Here is a 19,861-nt window from a genome sequence, read left to right as displayed (position 1 = left end):
CGCGCTGCGCATGCTCAGCGTCGGCAGGCCCGGAGCCGTTAGGAGGGGTTTATTGAGGGGTTCTGTGGGGCTCCTCAGCCCGCGCTGTGCGCACAGCGGCTGCCCAGGTGCCGTCCCGTTTCCCCGGCCCGTTAGTTCCAGCCACCGGCACCGGGAAGGGAGGGCGGCTGGGGATGGTCACGGCTCTTCGTCTGTGATGTCCACGATGCTGCCCAGCAGCGCGGTGAAGGTGGGGCGCTCCTCGGCCTTCTGCGGGGCGAGAGGAAGGGCTGTGGGCGCCCGCACCGCGCCGTGCCCTCTGCCGGACCCGCAGCGCGCACGTACCTCGTGCCAGCAGCTGTACATGATGGCGTAGACCCGCTCTGAAGCCTGCTGAGGCCTGTAGAGGCGCAGGCCTTGGATGACGTGCTCTGTGGTCTCGCTGTTGTTAAACCTCTCGTAAGGCATCTTTCCCAGAGAGTAAACCTCCCACATCAGCACGCCTGTGGTGGGAAACGGCGGGGACACGTGGTAGTGTCCATGTGCAGTGGGCTGCTCACTGCTGCTGGGCCTCCTCCTGCCCCCCTGAGTCATTAACCCCGTGCTCTTACCAAACGACCACACGTCGGATTTGCTGCTGAACTTGCTGTACAGGAGAACTTCAGGAGGAGACCACCGAACTGGAAACTTTGACCCCATGGAGCTTGTGTACTCATCATCCAGAACGTATCTGCAGCACATCAACAGATCAGGGCACCTGTCCTCCATTTCATTTCTCACTCATCCATGCAACCAACAAAGCCCGAAAGGAATTTACAGCTTTCAGAGTGATCAGAGTTTGCACTCTGCATGGGTTTCAAAAGGCAAAAATGTCCCTTTGGAGACAAGATTATGTTAGTTGAGACTGGGAATGAGTGAGGGTGACATAGCAAAAATGGCTTGTGAAAAGAAGGCTGCAGCCAGGAGCCTGGAGATGGAGGAAGAAGCAGCAAGAAGACAGTACAACAGGGAAAAAGGATGTAGGAAAGGGATGATGGAAGGGTGAAGGAGGTTGAGCCAGACAGATGAAAGACAGGAGAAGGCAGAGGAAAAGCCGAGCTGGAGAACTGTGGGAGAGATAGACAAAAGTGCAGAAGAAACTGACAAAGGCAATAGGAAATCGAGACAGGAAAGTGACACAGATGTATTACCAGACCTGGAAAGGCCAAAATCCGAGACTTTCACAATCCCTTGGTCGTTCACCAAACAGTTGCGAGCAGCCTGTAGATGGAGAGATGGAGGCTGTCATTCCCACCTGCTCCTGCTTCTTTCATCTCCCTGTACCATCTGCAACTTTGCCTCATCCCCATCCATCTAATGCTTTGCCCCATTTTGTCTGACAAGGCAGGACCCTCTAGGCCTCCAATTTATCCATGAAGGGACAATTTCCCTGGTGTGATTTTGCCTTGACAAAGCAGCATGAGGAGGAGATCAGATATGGCACACAGCAGGACCGCATGCTGGCAATGCCAGCCAGAGGCCTGAAAAACCACAGGCTCAGCTTTACATGGGGATTAAAGCTCCATGCCTGAGCTAGTGAATGCTGCTTGTGTTGCCTGATGCAAAGCTCTGCTCTAGCCAAAAATGCATTCCTGTCCCCAGAAAGCTGCCTAGTCCTTCCCTTTCTGTTAACCCACTGCACAGCAGTGACTTCAGACATGCCATAGTGGGCACCCTGTCTATGCTCAGGTGGGCAGGGAAGCTTGCAGGGATAATCTGAGGCTGTAGATTCCTCTCTTCACACCAGTGAATTAGCTGGACCCTGTTGAGGACATGCTGTAGCTACAGCTGAGCTGGAGAGGTGTCCTTTGGCTGCATGCCTACCAGGTCTCGGTGCAGAAACTGCTTGGATTCTAGATACTCCATAGCTTCACAGACATCTTTGCACATTTCCAGCAGCTCAGCAGGCTGGAACCGCCGCTGAGTTTCCCTCAGGAAGTTCAGTAGACAGCCATTGGCCATGTACTCAGTGATGATGAAGATGGGACGCTGCTTTGTGCAGACCCCATAGAGCTGCACCAGCTTCTCATGAGATAGGTTCCTGTGTTGGGGGCAAGAAGGGCATTTCTGAGCATCTGTAGGGACAAGCTGCAAAAGAAGCATTGCTGAATAAGAAGAAGGAGAATTGGGCAGGGAAGAGTGCTCCTGGAATGCTCACTGCCAAAACCAGCAGAAAGAGTACAGGCTCTCGAAGTGCAGATTCATTCTGCAGTGCATGAAGCCTCCTGATGCTGTCCCTCCAAACCATCTGGGAGTGCAGGTATTCTGACAGGATACATGCTGCACTGACCTGGGGGCTGCTCACCACTTACATCATGACTTTGGCTTCATCGATAAACTCATCTTCTGACATGGAGCCCTCCCTGATCATCTTGATGGCAACGTTGTATTGGCCTCTCCATTTCCCGTACTTCACCACGCCAAACTGCCCTGTCCCCAGTTCCTTCAGGAAGGTCAGGTCCTTCGGGTCAATCTCCCACGACCCTAGGACAGAGAGTGTGAATATGATGAGTGCCCTTCCTGCAGGCTTCTCCCAGTGATCTGGTCTAGCTGGTCCAAGAAGAGCTCATAAGCACGTGCTGCCTGAAAGAATGTGCTGAAAGACCAGAAGCATGCCTGAAAAACCATCACAGAAAAATCATGAAGTCCAAGACCTTTTCATCCAGGGGATAGAATTGCAAGTCTCTTGGTTGGTATTGTCCCAGAGAGCCAGGGAGTATTAGGAAGGGATTCCAGGGAACAATGTGGGCCCTGCTGTGGGGAAACGACCAGGAGCTCAGCCCCAAGGAGTTCCTGCAGACAGAGCACCCAAGCACCCTTCAGGCCCTGCAGCCAGGGAAAATTAAGGAAGCCTGAGACAGCTTACCATAGCCCAGGCCAGCTGTGGAAGGGGCACTTTTCTGGTGTCGAGACACGGGATACTTCAGTCTGGATATGAGCCCTGAAACAAAGAAAGGTGCACTGCCACACCACGATGTTTCAGCAGAGAATACAGGCCTCCTGCCTTCAGCCCAAGAAAAGGAGGACGCTGTGAAGTCAGTAAAACCTGGTGGCCTCACTCTGTCCCTGTACTTTCTTTGAGCCTGTTGCAGCTTCTCCTTGCTTGGAACATTCTTGTTCCAGCTTTTCTTGGGCTGCATCCTCCTATCTCCATTCCCTGTTTGAGAGATGCTTTATCATCTGCAAACCCACACTGCTGGGTAGGTTAAGTGGGACAGGTTCATATTTTACTTTTGTCCAGAACGGGATCGATTGAAATTGCATCAGTAAAAGAGAACAATGTTTCTTTACAGCCTAGCGAGGGCTGTGGATGGGAGAACAAAGCATTACTGAAAGATGTGGGGTGAGGGTAGAGGGGTGTTTGATGGATGGAATTCAGGGGAAGGGATGATCGGGGGGGTGTGAAGTTCCTGGGGATTCAGCCATGCAGAGCAGAGGTGTGTTTTCCAGGCTGTTTTGCTCTGCTAAAGCTGGGCTGTGCCAGAGCAGGGAGATGGTGACTGTACTCCACCTGTGTGGAGCCCAGGTGCTTCCAGTTTATGAGGGGCGTTAGGTTCAGGCTGTGGCTGCAAGCTCTGCCTGCACCCGTGAGCACTCACCGGCGGAGTTGTGCTGATGGTACGTGATGAGCTCTGGGATGGTGTTGAACAGGTGTTTTTCTGCCAGGTAATACTGATTCTGAGGGGTGCAGCATACAACGTAATGGCGGATCACCCCTTGGGGGTCTCTGGAGAAACAGTGCATGGGGTCAGCAGCTTGGGAAGGGCAAGCAGAGGGTGAAAGGTGCCTGGAGGGGCCCTCTGAGATAGCAGCAAGCTATTCTTAGATCCACTTACACAGCAGACTTGGCATAAACAGAGACAGTGTATTTCCCTGTCTTGCTGGTAGAGTCTCGGACAATGAAGCCCCCTTCCTTACCCTAAAAAGAAAAAGGAGGGGGGGGAAGATAGGATGGGGTAATTGTGAGGAAGTGAGCACAGCAGGCAAGAGGGACAATCACAGCATGACTGGAGAGGGTGAGGCGAATGAAAGGAGTCCTGCTTGTGGCCCCTGCTTCGGGGCACCTACTGACTTGCTTTCTGGGAGGAGATCACAGTGGAGACAGTTCCTGGGGCTGCTGGGGTAACACAGGCTGCAGGGTTCATTTGTTTGTCCCCCAGGCAGTGCAGGCTAACTATACTGTTGGGCTGCAGTGCTGGGACCATGGGGCTTTCAGCTACCTAAGAAATTTCTGGTCTGGATCCAGCCAGCTCTATTCTCCTTGTCAGCTACAGAAGAAGGGGCAGTCTTGCATCGCTCCTAAATCTACTGGCCCTCAATATCCACTGCATTCAGAAACACATCGTTTCACTGAAGAGAGACTGATTGACCCTGATGGAGATCAGGCCACATGCTCCTCCCTCCCTTTCCAGCTGTGAACATCGAAGGAGCTGTGGGTGCTGGCCTGTTCTCTGGTGGCTTAGAGATGAGCCCAGCTTTCCCCTCCCAGCACAAGCCAGGGCTGGCCCATGCTAGATGTGAGGCGACAGCAGCCTGCAGAAGTCCTGTGTGTAGAAGACCCAGACCTGGCAGTCAGCACTAACCTCCTGCTTCAGCAGTTGCTCTGCTTGGCTCCGAGTGATATTCTTTGAGTACCACCTGGAACAGGGAGGGATATAACCATCAGGGAGACCCCCAGGCCAGCCCTGTTCCCATCCTGGCCTGATCCTGGCCCAGAAGTGGATGTAAAAGGTCTCCAACCGAGCACAACTTGCCAGATCACCACGCTTTCTCCTACTCACTCATAAATCTCCAGGGAGTTGCTGGTTTCGGTGACATAGTTGCTGGGGATGTATCCTTCCCTTCTGCAGGAGAAAATAGTTTGAGAGTCTGAGACCACTGGGGATTCCCCAGTGTCAGGTGGGGGTCCTTGGGGCTGCCCCAGGAGCAGTGCTGGGATAGGACTCAGCTGCAGGGTGAATGCCATGGATAGTGGGAGCTCTTACCCATTCTTGTCACGGGCTTTCCACCAGGGCAGGTGGCTTTCCTCCAGGATGAGGTACTCCTCACCCTTCTGCAGCTGCAGGTCCTGCACATTCATTGGCACGTAGTTGTACAGGGCCACCACCTTCTTCATTTCTCCTGCTGCACTGGGGGCTGGCTCAGGGGGCAGGGGCTTCATCACCATCTTCCTCGTGGCAAGGGAGAACAAGGAATGTGGTGAAGCTGGCAAACATGCTATTTCCTGGGCAAAGACCATCCCCAAGCCTGGCCAGGTTAGCACAGCATTCCATTTCAGCTCCCACATATAATTCCAGCAAGAGACTGACCCAACCCAGTGCTTTTTATTGCACCATTTCCTCTTAGGAGGCCTGTCTTCACCAAAGCTAAATGTCTTCCCTGAACTTTTAGACTTTATCCCATGTCAGGACTACTCTCTCTTCCCAGCTCCCCTGGGGGACTTCTAAGATCATTTGGTGTTCGCCCAGCTCTTTGGGCTCCATCCCCTGCTTCAAGCCCCTTTGGGCTCTACTTTGACATCCTCCCCCAGAGCCAAGCTCTGGTCTATAAAATCCTGCAGACTTTTCTTTCAGCACTTTGGAGCAATCCCACATTCACTGGTCCTTACCGCGTCCTCCTCAGGCGTGGGGGGAAGAGGCTTCTTTGTTTTGCGATGCGACCGCCCAGCTTTTAAACCTTCACAATACAAAAAACAAAGGTGAGAACAGATCCCTAGCTGCTATGGGCAGGTGAGAGGCGATCACCAGGGCTGGCCATAGGCAAGGGGAGGGTGCCCAGTGTCTTACTGCCATTCCTGCTCTCCAAGATCTTGCAGCCCATGGCGTTCTTGGCTGTCTGGGAGCAGCACAGGTACTGGCCATCAATCCAGAAGCAGGGGTGGTACTTCTGCACCAGGTCGCTGTTGTATCGGATCACTGCGGCCAAGGAGGGGAGATGTGTGTGACCCCAAGTGCAGAGGATCAGCCCCAGTAAGTCATTCCACTCCCTGTTCTGCCACTGATACACAGTTACGTGGCCCTTCTGCTTGCGTTTCCTCCAGCTGGTTGCTCTTGCCTCTGCCACAGCAACGCTAACCCTGTGCCACCAAGCTGCTAGCTGGAGGAGGGCCAGCCCTTCCCTCTCAGATTTGATCAAAGCTCTTCAGCAGCTCTGCAAAGGGACACGAGCACGTCTGGAGGGCCAGGTCCTGCTGCAACCACTCCTGCTGCCAGCTGATATGTCCAGCATCCCCCAGGCTGCTGAGGTCCACAACTCACAGATCTTCTGAGCCTTTTTTTTTCTTTCCAGAAATGCTGGGCCTGGCTTTCCTGCAGGCAGGGCAGAATGCTGCTACCATCCCCTGCCTGCTCAGCAACCTTCCTTGCTGGGAGATTGCTCCCTCTCCAAGCAGGCACCAACCGGCTTCCTGCTGCTCATCCCCAAGCCGTGGGGACACTTGGATGTTCCTAAATGCCACCTCAGCATGATGGCCTGCACTGTCTCCACTGCCTGCAGAGAGCCCTGTCTCTTCAGGAAGCAGGATGTGGGCATCCCAGCAGCAAACAGCCAGCATTTTCTCTCTCTCTTTCCCTGCAGGTTCTGCAATGGCTTCCACTGCCACCACACCGTCCTCTTGGAGTGGGGAAGTGGGGCTGGGGCTGGCAGCCAGGCAGAGCAGCAGGGCTCTTGTGAGATAACTGACTTCCTCGTTATCAGCCCGCTCTGCTTCCTCCTCGCTCAGGCAAACTTCCCTGGGTCAATTTGAGCAGCTAATCTAACCCCACCAGCACAAAGCCACAGAAATATACACACACGCAGACACACAGGCAGCTCCATCAGATTTTGGCTGACCACAAACAGCTCAGCCTCTCTGTGCAGTGCTGCAGCAAGGCGTTCCCAGCTCGAGGAGAGAGCAGCTCCACAGCAAAGCATCAGCTCAGCAGCATCACACGGGGCTTGGGATAAGCTGGGAGATGGTCCAGGCTCCTAATATGCTTTCTATCCTCATTTCCTTCCTAATGCAATGGGGGCTCTACCCTCCCCTTGCGTACTGGTGGAGCTCTGTGGCCACATCTGCCATTTCCTCCAGCTCTCAGTGACTTCTGAAGTTGCTTGAACTGCTTTGGAGCAGGTTTGTGGGATGGCAAGATGCCTCAGACGATGCTGTAGGAATCAGTAGGAGGTGAGCGCCCCTCTCCCCAGGCTCGTGGCAGCACAGGGATGGCACAAATGATGCAAGCAGGGGAATAGCCCTTATGATTTCGCTCGTCATGGGAGCACTTTCTGATAGAGCTCTCTTCTGCAGATATGGGATATCGTAACCACGAGGCAGCGAGCCCCCGGAAACCCAGCGCTCTGAGTCACGCCGCACGCACAGCTGGGTGCCCAAAACTCACCGCTCTTCAGCTGATGGATCCAGCGTTTGCGCAGCTCCTCTGTCGGGGAGAAGACATAGAGGGGCCCCTCGTCATACACCACCTGTAGACAATGTGCTCAGCGCAGGGCCGTGGCTCATGGGGGGAAATAGGAGAGCAGAGGCTTGCAGCCAGCCAGAGCATTCGATGAGGAGCAAAAGCCGTGCCGCTGCGTGCTGGCCCCGTGGTGCTCATGGAACCGTGACAGAGATGTTATAAATAAGCCCCTTCCCCTGAGACTTTCCACTTCCTTCTCTGACTTTCATTGTGCTGGGGGCCGTGTGGGGTGACAATGAGCAACTGGATTGGGGGCCGAGTGAGCAAATAGCATCCATCCCTCCAGTACTGGCCAGGACACTGAAAACTGCAGGACAAAGCTCAGAGCCGGCATCCGTCTCCTTTTCCAGAGAGCTGCCTGACTCCTCACTGCCCATGAAGGCTCATCAGCCTGCCCCACGCAGCAGCAGGGTGTCCCCAAAATGATGCTGTGCTTGTCGTCAAGTCTCCCTGCTCTTCTCACCCCTGCTGCAATGCCAGCTCCTGCCCTGCAGCCAGATGGAGCAGAAAGGTGAAGTGAGCACGATGAGAACTCACCTGAAAGGGGTAAGGGAACCGCTCAATGATGGAGATCTGCTCCATGTTGTAATCCTCCCCTTTCTTCTGGAAGAGAGAGAGAGAGATGGACACTGACATCCTGCAGCTCAGCTCACAGCCCTTGCCTCTCCTGCCCCGTGCTCTGCGTTGGGCTGGCCGTCAGTACAATTTGTGTGCACAGAGCCCCGTGCCAGACAGCACTGCCCCAGCAACAGCACAGGGAACAGCAGCAGGGATGCTCACCGGGACCTGCCGCTCAGGGGGAGGGTTGTTTTCGGGCACCACCGTCTCCACACAGGTGATCTTCTCAATGTCCACCGAGCCCTTCTTGCTGCCTCGGCGCTGCAAGAGACGAGATTGGTTTGAATGATCCCCAAAGTGGGAACCTGGGGAAACCCTCATCCCCATGCTTTGTGCTGGTGAGAGACCGCCAGCAGCCCCACAGACTCACCCCTCGCTCAAAGTCATACTCATAGTAGGACAGCTTGCTCTCCGTCAGCAGGAACAGGCGCTTCTTGAAGTTGAGGGGAGATGTTTTCTTCTTCTGCTGCGAGCGCTTCAAGAAGATGCTCTCCAGGATGATGCTGGCCATGTCAGCCACCCCAGCTGCCTCCTCACCGTGCTCACGGGGTTGCTGTGTGCAGGGTGACACTGACACTGCTCTTGCTCAGCCCAAAACCTGCCTGCAGCCAGACCTCACACACATACAGGGTATTTATGGGGTCACCTCTCCCTGTTGCTTCCTTCTTGAGATGCCATGGTGAGGACCAAGCTGCCAGCCTACAGGCTCCAGCTTCAGCTGGGTGCTGGTGGCTAGATGGGAGGGAGCTGAGGAGGCTGTGACAAATGCCGCCTCGGGGAGGAGCACAGAGGCCAAACTGTGACACCCAGCACCCTCCCTCCTCCTCTCAGCACCGCTGTGTTTGTGTGGGCTGTTTCCTCCCACTGAGCTGCCTGGGCTCTACCTTGCACAAGGGACAGCTGTAGGGAGGAGGTCCACGAAAAAACAGGGGTCGGTCCTGGCCCTAAATGCCTGCAGTGCTGTGCTGCGAAGAGCAAAGAAGGCTCTAGAGCCATCCTTCCCCCCCTCTGCCCAGGGAGCCTGCAGGAGCGCACAGACAATGCTGAACTCCCTTCCCCATGTGAGCTAGGCTCAAAGCATTTCCTTTAGCCATCACACAGAGGTGCTTAAATCCTTCTGCAGCCCCCATCAGCACAGGTCCTGACCCTCTCCAGGAGTGGGTCTGGATGTCTGTAGCACCCTGTGGCTGAAGGTGTGAGCTGCTCCCATGGAGGGCGGTAACCAGCTCCTGGTCCCACTGCTGAGCCGCACAGAGCCACTACTGATCCGTGCCCCTCAGTACCTTCTCTGTGCTTTCTACCCCTTCACTTCAAGTTTGTTCTCTTTTCATTGGAAAAGTGGAGTCAAGCTCCCTGTTACACAACTGTGCAGCCCACCTGCTCACCACAGGGACCACAAGGGGACCAGAGGTCCCTACATGGCTCTGTCCACTGTGCCTCTCCCACGGCATGCCCAGCAGGGGGGCAGGAACAGGGCGTCCCTCCCATCTTCTCCAATGCCCAGTCCCTCACCACAGAACCTTGTGGCAGCAAACCAGCCCTGTGTACCTGCAGACAATGGGGCTCCCCTACCCCGGGGCTCCCCCTGTCCTCCCTCTGTGGGCCCCATTGCTTAGGGTTCTTTGGGTGGTTTAAAAATAAAAACAACTTAAAAATAATGGGTTATCTGAAGAACCAGCAGCCTCTGGCTGATCCAGGGATGAGGGCTGAGGGAAATGGGGACAGGGCAGGTGGCTGCAGTGGCCACTGACTGGCCCACAGGCCATCAGATGCAGGGAGCCTTACCTTGTGTTGCAGCAACTGTGTCACCCCCAGCAGCGGTGGGCAGAATGGACAGGTCCTCACTGTGTCCTCTGGCACGGTGACACCAGGGATGAAAGGATGGTGAGTGTCACAGAAGGATGCTCTGACCCATCACAGTGCAGTCTCCCTGTCCCCAGCACAGCCTCCCCATCTCTGACCCAGCACATTCCTCCCCAGCTGCCCCTCTCTGCCAGGTGTGTAGTAGGGACAAGGAAGGGGTCGATGCGTGCAGGGCCACCAGACCCCATCCCTGTGCTGGTGGCTGCCTGGCAGTACTCACCTCCCCAGTCAGCCATCACTGCCTCACTGTAACAGCAGAGGTGGCGAGCGGGTGAGCAAAGGCGTCCCCCCTAGATAACGTGACTTCCTGCCACTGTCACACCTCGGACAGAAGTGCATTGACGTGGCCACTGTGCTCAGTGCCACCACAACTACACACTGTTGGGGTGTTGAAGCAGGGAGGGGAGCTGCAGCAGGCAACCCTGCACAATGGCTGGACAGGAGCTGGGATTCAGCGTGCAAAGGCACTGCCAGCACCCCCACCCCCTGCTCCAGTGCACTCCAGCACTCACAGATCACCCCCACTCCCTGCTCTGTGCAGCCCCAGTGCCACCAGCACCCAGCCAGCACCCTGACAGGTGGTTCCAGCACACTCCTAGCACCCACAAACCACCCCGACCCCCTATTCTGGCATAGCCCCACAGCCCCCAGCTCTGATACACCCAGGGCCCTGTGCCCCACGTCCTCGTGGCAGCAGGATGGATGCCGCCAGCTCAGAGTGCATCCAGGCCTCATGGCCCAAATGGTGCTGCTTGTCGTGGCACACCGCAGCTGCCCAGCACCTGGGATACCTCCCCCATCCCCAGCACTGCCCCAGCACTGCTGCCACACGCAGCAGAGGTGTGAGGCCGTGAGCCCTTGTGTTGCCCACGTCACATCACTTTCTGCCACACGTCCCTGGGATGCAGCCCCCACCCTGGGTGCCCCGCACTCACCGAGCCCTTCTGGCTGGCCCAGATGGACAGTGCTGTGCTGTGCTGTGCCTGCTGCCCCACGCCTGCCCCGAGCGGCCCAGCACCGCGAGTCGGGGCGGCTGTGGGGACGCAGCGCAGGGACGGCGCTGGGGTCTGCCGTGCAGGGAGGAAGAACGGGGCCGGCCAACCCCACCCTTTCAGTTCCCCTTTTCTGAGTTTCTGACTCAAAGCAGCAGCTGCGTTTCCTCCTGGAGATGGCCGGGGCCACCTCCACACTGCTACCTTCACAGTGCCACCAGCAGGCCCGGGTGTGGGGACACGGCAGTGGGGACACAGGGCAGTACGAGGGGTTGGGGAGAAGGGCTGGATTGTGAGAACCAGGCCTGAGGCTGTGAGCTGGGCTACGGGGTGGGCAGTGGGTGGTGTGTGTGAAGGACAAGAGGGCTTCTCCTGCACCCCGTGTCCCTGCACCCCCGTGTCCCTCTGTATCCCTACTCAGCCCCGTGTCTCTGCGCACCCATATCCCCTACTCCACCCAGCAGAGCCCACGGCCCACAGCCGCCAAGCTCCTCTCTCCCATCCTCCTCCTCCCCTGCATTCCCCGTCCCTCCCGCCAAAAGGGGGCGCTGCGCTCCCAGCTCGCCTTCCTCTCTATGCTCCTCTCTCGTCTCCTTCCGCTTCCGGGTCGCTCCTTCTCTTCGGCTCACCAGCGGCAAGATGGTGAGCGTTAGCGGTGGCGGATTGCGGGTTCGCCTTTATCCGCTTCCATCCGTCTCCGCGGCGGCTCGTTCCGCCCTCCCGAGGCGCTGAGCGATGCGGGGGGCTGCTCGGCCGGAGGTTGGGCCGGGCCTGGGAGGCGGCGGGGGCCGTAAGCGCGGGGCGATGGCGCGGGGCCTGTCCTGGGCGGGGGGAGAGGGGCGGCGGGACGGCCGGGCCGCACTCGGCAGCAGCCAGCAGCACCGGGACGGGTTGGCGTCTGTGCGGTTTCTGGCTGTACTGATCGGCTTCTCCCTGATCCTCCAGGTGAACGTCCCGAAAACCCGCCGCACCTACTGCAAGAAGTGCGGCAAGCACCAGCCCCATAAAGTCACCCAGTACAAGAAGGGCAAGGACTCTCTCCATGCCCAAGGTGAGGGCGGAGATGCTGTGGGCGGGGGGGCAGGGCCCAGGGGAAGGCAGTCTGTGCCGAAGGGATGCTTTTAGGCTCAGCACACGGCTGTGGTGGGAGCGGGGATTTCATGTGATCAGTTGTGTGGCTGGAGGTCGAGGTCTGCAGGTGGTTGGTAGGAATGCCAGCTGTGCTTGTGGCATATCTGAGCTACTGCCTCAACGTACCTGTTTCTTCCTGCAGGGAAAAGGCGCTACACAAGGAAGCAGAGTGGCTATGGTGGCCAGACGAAGCCTATCTTCCGTAAGAAGGTGAGTGCTGCTCCCAGAAGGAGGGCTTGAAACCTTCCACACATCCTGCTGAAGAGGGACGCTTTTGCCTCCTCAGCTGTGGTGTGTTCAGACCATACTGTGGCAGCTCCGTGCAGGTGGAGCTGTCTAGGAACATGGTTTCCATCCCAGGCTGCTCCTCGTTCCTCATTAGGTCCCCTCTTTCTTACAGTGGAATGATGCAGCTTGTTTTTGCAGAGAAGCTTCTGTGTGGAGCCTGATGCTTCAAGAGAACACGGTTTTAATGGACATAATGCTTTTAATGAAAGAAATTGTTGAAGCAGCAGTAGGAGTGGTGTGTTTTGTAACATGTGCTGCTGTCTGCCTTCCTCCTCAATTTACGGAGTGCCTGGAACTGTAGTCATATAGCATGTTTTCCTTCTGTGCTCCCACCTACCTTCTGCTAAGGGATGGGTGCTGAAATCTGTGCTGTTACAGCAGGGAAGCAAAACCTGACAGCCATTTGCTGGAGCAGCTTTCCTCCTGTGCTACTGACCTCTGCAGGAGACCAACCCTGCTCCAGTAAATCCTTTTGCCAGCATTCTTTAAAAACACCAGTAGGCAAAGGAGCAGACCCACTCTTTACTGGTCTTTAAGATACCTTTTTGTGTTTAGTGGAGCAAGTCAGCTGTGTTTAGTCTCTTATTATGTTTTGAGAACAAGCTGATGAATCTTCTAAGGGTAGAGATAAGCAGCTTTTCCTGAGAGCAGCAATTGATCTGCTTTTGGACACTTGGTTCGCTCATGCACTGCTCCTCACTTCCCAGGCCAAGACCACAAAGAAGATTGTGCTGAGGCTGGAGTGTGTGGAGCCCAACTGCAGGTCTAAGAGGATGCTGGCAATTAAGAGATGCAAGCACTTTGAACTGGGAGGAGACAAGAAGAGAAAGGTATGTGCGTGTACCAAGACTGGCTGATGATGGAAAAATCATCTGGGTGGGTATGAGCACAGCTGTGGCTTTGGGGAGAGCACTGCCAGCAGCACAGGCTGAGCACTCCCTAAGTGCTGAGTGAGGCTCTGTATCAAGGGGAGGATTTTCAGCAACATGGCAGCAGCCTGCCTGGAGTGGCTGCAGGAGGGACAGACAGCAGGCTGTGTGCTGCCAGGGTTGGGACAGGGCAAGATTCAGTGGTGAATAAACTCACACTCGTCTCTTCCTTCTTATAGGGCCAGGTGATACAGTTCTAAGCTGCATCCTACTCATTTTTGGACCATATTAAAGTATTTGGAAGTGATCTGTTACTTGGTTTTGTGTATTCTGTGCTGCTGGTGGGGTGAGGCTTGCAAGTACACTAACCCAGCAGGAAGATGATCCTTGCAAAGGCAGCGTTTCTTCAAAACCTCTTGTAAACCTCATTGCTCCAAGAGGTGTGTAATAGATGTAGGGTGCAGGTGCATCAGATCCACTGCACTGAGTGTTGCTTCTGGTAATCATGATTTTTATAAGAACAGTGACCTGTTTTCCAAAACTTGATTTAATTTTAGCTACCATGCTAAAACATACAGGTAGGCCTGCTTAGGAACGCTTCAGTTGGAGTTGTAAACACAAACATTAGGACAAATCAAGGCATCCAAATTGTGCAGTAGCCTGGAAACAAGGGTTAAGTGTCTGTATCCTGCACCAGAAGGACCTTTAAGCTAAAGCAAGCAGTTATTTCTGGAAGGGAGCTCGCTAAGGAAGGATTCCCTAGGGGCCCCATGAAGGGTGGTGTGGGGAACTGTCATCTAAAGGGGCAGCCATTGATGAGAGGAAGACTTGTGAGACTTGAAAGCCTCAAAGCTCAGCTCGGAGGCATCACACTTGATGGCTTTAAGCAGATGGCTGCAGAGAAATCAGCTGCTAAGAAGCACTGTGATTTAGACCAGTCCCTGAGCTCAGGAGGAGGTGCCCATTCTGAGGACAGCATTGAGTTGAGTTTTTTCCAGCAGGAACAGCTTTTCACAGCTGTGAACTAAATGTCCTCAAGTGCTCCAGCCTGCCAAAGCACACAGCACAGCAGCTGGGCTGCACTGCCCTTGTGTGCCTGAAGTGCTGAAGAGCTGCAGAACGCTGCATGCACCTCTTGCAGATCTTTGGTCGTGGTGGCAATGAGTTGTTGTTGCCCTGCTGGGGGCCTTGTGACCCCTTGGGAAAGGAGAGTTGGGCGAGATGCCAGAGAAAGGGTAACAGGAGAGAAGCAGCACCCCTTTTTCTGCTGCCTCATAGTAATAAGTCGTGGGCATTTGTTACAGTAGGCAGAAGGTTCAGCATCCAGAGGCTCTCAAGCAGTGAATGCTCTAGGACAAGAAGTGCAGAGCATGAGGCTTACAGAAAATAATCCCACCTCCTACAGCGGCACTACTTTGAGCAGCACAGTGCCTGTGGGGTTCACTTCTACACTCAGAGAGGAGACCCAGTTGTGAACCCCCCAGTCCCTGCTGGTTGGCAGGATCTGCTGGATGCAGCACGCTGGGTTGCAGGCCAGCCCATTGCCGAGGAAGGAGAGGGAGAAGGTGAAGTTCTGGGGTCCCCCAATTTCCTGCTGGTTTAGGACTGCCACAGCGTAGGCTCTGTCAGACAGGGGCCGTTCCCACAGCTCGAAGTTCTTGTCCTGCCAAGAAGAAAATAAGCCACAGGCTTGCGTTAGGGAAGGCAGAACTGGGTGTCTTTCTGAGGAAGCCTGCAGCCCGTGTTCCAGAGCACAGCCCCAGCCAGGTCCTGCTGTACCTTAGTGATGCGATAGCCCTGCTTGCCCAGCGGATCCTGGTTGATGGCGATCACCTCCTTGTTCTGGAGCAGCCCCTTGGCCTCCGGTTTCATGTGCCGCAGGTCGTTGGACATGAAGAGCGGCGCGGCCATGATCGCCCACATCGCCATCTGAGTCACCGCCTGGTCCCAGCTCAGCCCAAAGTTCCCAATCACCAACTGGGACAGGAAAAGAAAAACGCCTCCTAACGCTGCTTGCCAAGGAGAAACTGGGCCAGCAGGGAAGTGCTGGGAAGCAGCAGGATGCTAAGGGTGGTGCCCTGGTTGGGGACTGGTTGGATGGGCTGAGCTCTAGGAACAACACCAGCTGGCTGCAGATTAGCATGGCAATTCAGCATGAACCAGTGGTGGAAGTAAAGAAGGATCCTTACCTGGCAAAGCAGCATTCAAGAGCCTGCTCCTAGATGCAGCTATTCATTCCTTGCTAGTACCCAGCTTGGCACAGCACTCAAGGTTTTTTTCCCCCTTCTGATAGGAGTTGCACATCAGAGACTTTCTCCGATTCGTATCTGTGTTAGGGACTGGCACTGGTTGTATAGGCTGCAGTACAGCCTATGCAGTGCTTCTCCTTCTGCACCCAACTGCTGTGTGCTCAGAGTGCTGTTCTACTGACCTTTTCCATTTAGGGATCCCTCTCATCAAGTGCTTAATCCTAGGACTCCATCAGATCCTTTCCCCCAGTGTTTCTCCTCCCAGTCTCTCCCTCCCCACCCATCTCAGGCTACAGCTAAGGAAACAATTTTCTCCTGCTGCTGGAAGGGTGTTGCTCTACTTGCCATGTCAGGGTCATTCCAGCCCCCTGGCCCAGCTATCTTCACAATGCTGTCCTGATGAAGTGCTGTCCACTCCACGATGCTCTTGATGCTGTTCCAAGAATCATAGACATCATAAAAATTCCTCCAGTGATTGCAATACTGCTTGATCTCCGTGTAATTGGGCTGCCAAAACAATGAGCGTGGTTAGCCAGAGAGCCTGACTGTACAAGATGGAGACTGTACACGAGGCATCAGGGATACTGTGGGAGAGAACTTAGCTGACAGTGGATAGGATTCCATCTGAACGATGCTGGCTCCCTAGGATGCCTTGTACCCACCAGCTCTAGTCTGCCACATTCCAGACAGCACCATCCCAATTGTTTCCCTTGGGAAAAGTTGTTGCAGCCACCTAGCTCTGTTAGAAAATCTCTACACGTGCTGTTTTACCAAAGGTGGGATGGGACCAGTGGGATTAAACTGTGTCATCCTATTACTGTGACAGTAATTACTATTTCAGTAATCACTGCTGTTTCTCCGGTTTACTCCCTTTGGTGACTAATGCATCTATCTCTCTGGGAGGGAATGACCACATCCTGTCCTGGTGCACGGGGGAAGGCAGCTGTGGGTGGAGAGCAACACAGCACTCACAGACCCTGTCCAGCAAAAACCCACATGTAAACAGCACAGAGCATTCGTGTCATATAGGCTGCCCTAAAACTCTCATTCCTGTCCCTCGAGGTGGCTGTTAGGCTGAGCAGAGCATCCAGGAGGAACAGCAGCAAGCTGCCTGCTAGCTGCATCTGCATCTCCAACATCTTGATGCTCAGCTCCCTGAAGAGGGAAAGCAGATGGATGCTGCTGGTCTTGAGCAAGCTCCAGCTGGGCTGTGCTTCCAGCAGCTTGTGCTGCAGAATCCTGCTACACTCTTTTCAGCAGAGAAGCAACTTGCCTCAGGTGCACCTCAAGGCTGTAGAGGAAAAGTGGTTTTCCTCCGCCTCGCAGTCTTGTTCTCCGTCAGACTGGAGAGCAGCAAATTCCTTGGGAGGCTGCTATGAAGTGCTAATGCCTTTCTGTTCTTCCCACTGTGAGCCCTGAGAAATGCTCCCTACCTGCTGCACGGGCCTCAGGTAGAAAGGCCATTCACAGGAGTACACGATGGGTCTGCCAGTCTTGTTGAGGGCCAGAGACATGTTCCTGTAACCTAAAAGAAGAGAGGTTACCCCAGCTCCTTGCTCAAGGAAAGGAACTAAACCAATGCCACAGGTTCAGGTTTCAGCTTCACTCTTAAAAATCAACGCTGAACATACTCTCATGACTCAAATAATAAAGGGAGGAGAGAGGAGCTTGTAGTGGCAGCCAGTCTCCTGCCTCCAAGGAGAGGTGAGCTGCTACATGGCTTTGCTATTTGTCCCAGGCAAATAGTCTGAGACTGCTGACCTCTACGTCACCCACTACCCTGCTTTCAGCTGGGATAGAGGACATGGATGCAACCCTAGGAACAGGCTGCAGCTTTGCTGTGCGGTGTATTTTCCCTCTAGAATCATAGAATCTTTTGAATGGGAAGGAACCCTTAGAGGTCACTGAGACCAACTCCCTGCACTTAGCAGAGACACCCACAGCTCCATCAGGTGTTCAGAGCCCTGCCCAGCCTGACCTCGAATGTCTCCAAGGACAGAGCACCCACCACCTCTCTGAGCAGCCTAAATACAAGTTGCTATCTTACCGAGCAACTGGGTACAGCACCAGTGGTTAACATTGTGGGAACATGTCCTTATGATGCATTTGTGCCATATGGACTGAGCAGGAATAAAAAAGGCACTAGCTTTGTCCTGTCCTTGTCCTCACACAGCCCTGTTAAGTCCCTTCCAATCAGCAGAGAGGGAAGGGAGCTTTTGCTCTCTCTCCTGGAACTGCTTCAGTACCACTGGGTTGCACCTGGCTTATCCATCTGATCCAGCCAGCTTCCAGCTCAGCTGTCGCCTGCGGTGCTGAGCTGTGCTCCAGGCCCCAACAGCCAGCACACATTGGACCAACTGGAGTGGAGCTGACTGTCACTTGGACAGGTTCTCTCTGCCAGACAGCCAGGAGAGAGTGCAAGATTCCTGCTGCCAAACACTGCGCCAGCAGGGAGAGCCCAGCCAACAGAAAACCAACTTCAGAGCCACATTGTTCTTCCTGCAAATCTGCACCTGGGGCACTGGGGTGTGCAGTGCTTGGAGGGGGTCTGCAGCCAGGAGCTCTGAGCGCAGCACTGACTCTCTACTGCTGACCCACCAGCCTGTGCATAACAACTTTGGAAACAGCATTCATAAGGGCACATTTAGAAGTGAAAAATCCCAATAGGTTTGTTGTGCCAGAATTCCCTTCTATTTTTTTCCTGCTAACAGCCCTGATAACTGCCCTTCCTACTGCAGATACAAGCTATTCTAGCTCAGAGCTGATCCATTACGGCACAGCTTCAGCAAAGGGATTCAGTGTCAAGCATGCAAAATGCTTTTGCTCTGCAATGAAAGCACTCCAGAAGTGCAAAGCCTTTGTGGTGCTAAGAGCTGATACGGCAGTCTGCAGACAGCCCCCAGAGAACACAGACAGTACTTCTGTGCTCAGCACGACGCAGTCTCTGGTGGGAGAAAGCTGCTTTCTCAAGCCACGCCTGAAAGCTCCGGGAGTCAGAACAGCCAAAAACCACTTGGGCCAGCAATATGCGCTGCCCTGGAGAGAGAGCAGCCTTGCACTTGGGAACACTGCGTGTAAGCAAATCCCTCAAAATGTGTACAGTCAGGGAAAAGCATCTCTCTGGAGCCCACCCCTTGGCTGGGGATTGCTGACACCCGCAGAACAGCCCCAGCTGTGCCCCACCTGCTCGCATACCTTCTGCCAGCAGCCCCAGCGAGTCGGCGTTACAGCCATCAAACTTCAGCAAGTCCACACCCCAGGAGGCAAAGGTCTGTGCGTCCAACTCATAGTACCCATAGCTGCCGGGGAAGCCGGCACACGTCCTGTTCCCCACATCACTGTAGATCCCCAGCTTCAACCCTTTGGAATGGACCTGAGCTCAGCGGGCAGAGGAGAAGCCGTTGAGTCACGAAGTTCCCGCACAGCCTCTCCCTCCCCGCTCCCCGCACTCACGTAGTCCGCCAGTGCGCGGATACCGCCGGGGAAGCGCCGGGGATCCGCCCGCAGCCGGCCTCGTTCGTCCCGCGTTGGCGCCATCCAGCAGTCGTCGATGCAGACAAACTCGTAGCCCGCTTCCTTCCAGCCATCCGCGACCATCACGTCGGCCATCTCGGTGAACAGCCGCTCGCTGAGGCCGGGGAGCAACGCGGGGGGGGACGACGCTGCAGCTCGGGCCGCAGCCCCGCAACGCAACGTCCCGCTCCCAGCACCGGGACCCCGGCTCCCCCTACCCCATCCCATCCCGGTACCTGACGCAGCTGTCCGGCTCAGCAGCGCAGTCGGTGCCGCAGAGGAAGCGCTCCCAGTGCAGCCAGCCCATGGGCGGCGTCCGCGCCACGCCGTTATCCAACGCCACAACCGCCGCCGCCGCCACAGCGGCCACCAAGGCCCAGCGCACCGCCGCCGCCATGACACCCGCCGGCCTCAGAGTCACGTGAGACTGGAGGTCGATCACGTGGCGGGGCGATCACGTGCCCCTGCGCATGTGATTCCGCCGCGGAGTCGCGGCCTGCTTCTCCGCCGCCGTGGGGAGGCGCCGTTCCGGCCCCGTGCCGTGTAGGCGCAGTCCGGCTGCGCCGTCCCCACGCGCTGCTTTCCATCCCAGTGCTTGCAGCCCACCCGGCACCCACAGAGCGTCCCACAGCACCGCGCGCAGGGCGCAGAGCTCAGGGCTCCGTGTACTGGGCTCGGGGCCCGCTCCGAGCTGCGGGTGTCTGACGGGGGGACGGGGCCTGGCAGAGCCGGGCCCTGTCCTTGCACAGATCGCGGTGTTGCGGTGAGGCCCGCATCCTGCTCGCAGGCAGCCGGAGCTCCGTGCCCTGAGAGACGATCCCCAGCAGGGCCGGCCCGGCGGGCTGTGAGGTGACGATCTCTGCAAGCTC

The 19,861-nt window shown here is 55.7% G+C and overlaps 3 protein-coding genes across 5 annotated transcripts; 1 reads left to right on the top strand and 2 right to left on the bottom strand.

Annotated features, from left to right (window-relative positions):
• Positions 1–51: 51 nt before the first annotated feature.
• Positions 52–11,060, bottom strand: BTK (Bruton tyrosine kinase). Of its 3 annotated transcripts, XM_048959598.1 has the most exons (20): positions 10,886–11,060; positions 9,873–9,940; positions 8,458–8,640; positions 8,250–8,348; positions 8,007–8,072; positions 7,395–7,476; positions 5,805–5,933; positions 5,627–5,694; positions 5,004–5,185; positions 4,800–4,862; positions 4,602–4,656; positions 3,855–3,937; positions 3,618–3,745; positions 2,885–2,959; positions 2,331–2,502; positions 1,843–2,059; positions 1,175–1,239; positions 591–709; positions 325–482; positions 52–249 (listed from the first exon to the last, which is right to left on the bottom strand). In XM_048959598.1, exons 3-20 carry the CDS (start codon positions 8,596–8,598, stop codon positions 178–180), a joined length of 1,974 nt encoding a protein of 657 aa, XP_048815555.1. In that variant the 5' UTR covers positions 8,599–8,640; positions 9,873–9,940; positions 10,886–11,060; the 3' UTR covers positions 52–177. The 3 variants fall into 3 exon arrangements, with proteins under 3 accessions (XP_048815555.1, XP_048815553.1, XP_048815554.1); XM_048959596.1 differs by lacking the exon at positions 10,886–11,060 and having other exon boundaries at positions 8,458–8,663; XM_048959597.1 differs by lacking the exon at positions 10,886–11,060 and having other exon boundaries at positions 8,007–8,069; positions 9,873–9,936.
• Positions 11,061–11,436: 376 nt separating this feature from the next.
• RPL36A (ribosomal protein L36a) lies at positions 11,437–13,537 on the top strand. Its single transcript, XM_048959763.1, has 5 exons — positions 11,437–11,584; positions 11,888–11,993; positions 12,216–12,283; positions 13,069–13,191; positions 13,470–13,537. Exons 1-5 carry the CDS (start codon positions 11,582–11,584, stop codon positions 13,488–13,490), a joined length of 321 nt encoding a protein of 106 aa, XP_048815720.1. The 5' UTR covers positions 11,437–11,581; the 3' UTR covers positions 13,491–13,537.
• Positions 13,538–13,757: 220 nt separating this feature from the next.
• Positions 13,758–19,408, bottom strand: GLA (galactosidase alpha). The gene is made up of 7 exons (XM_048959762.1): positions 19,229–19,408; positions 18,933–19,107; positions 18,675–18,852; positions 16,913–17,004; positions 15,825–15,986; positions 15,010–15,207; positions 13,758–14,893 (listed from the first exon to the last, which is right to left on the bottom strand). The coding sequence occupies exons 1-7, from the start codon at positions 19,387–19,389 to the stop codon at positions 14,630–14,632; spliced, it is 1,230 nt and encodes a 409-aa protein (XP_048815719.1). The 5' UTR covers positions 19,390–19,408; the 3' UTR covers positions 13,758–14,629.
• Positions 19,409–19,861: the final 453 nt, after the last annotated feature.

Source organism: Lagopus muta, chromosome 13, assembly GCF_023343835.1.
Source record: "Lagopus muta isolate bLagMut1 chromosome 13, bLagMut1 primary, whole genome shotgun sequence".
Taxonomy (NCBI): domain Eukaryota; kingdom Metazoa; phylum Chordata; class Aves; order Galliformes; family Phasianidae; genus Lagopus; species Lagopus muta.
The sequence above is the reverse complement of the archived record's forward strand: the minus strand, read 5'-3'. Positions and strand labels throughout refer to the sequence as shown.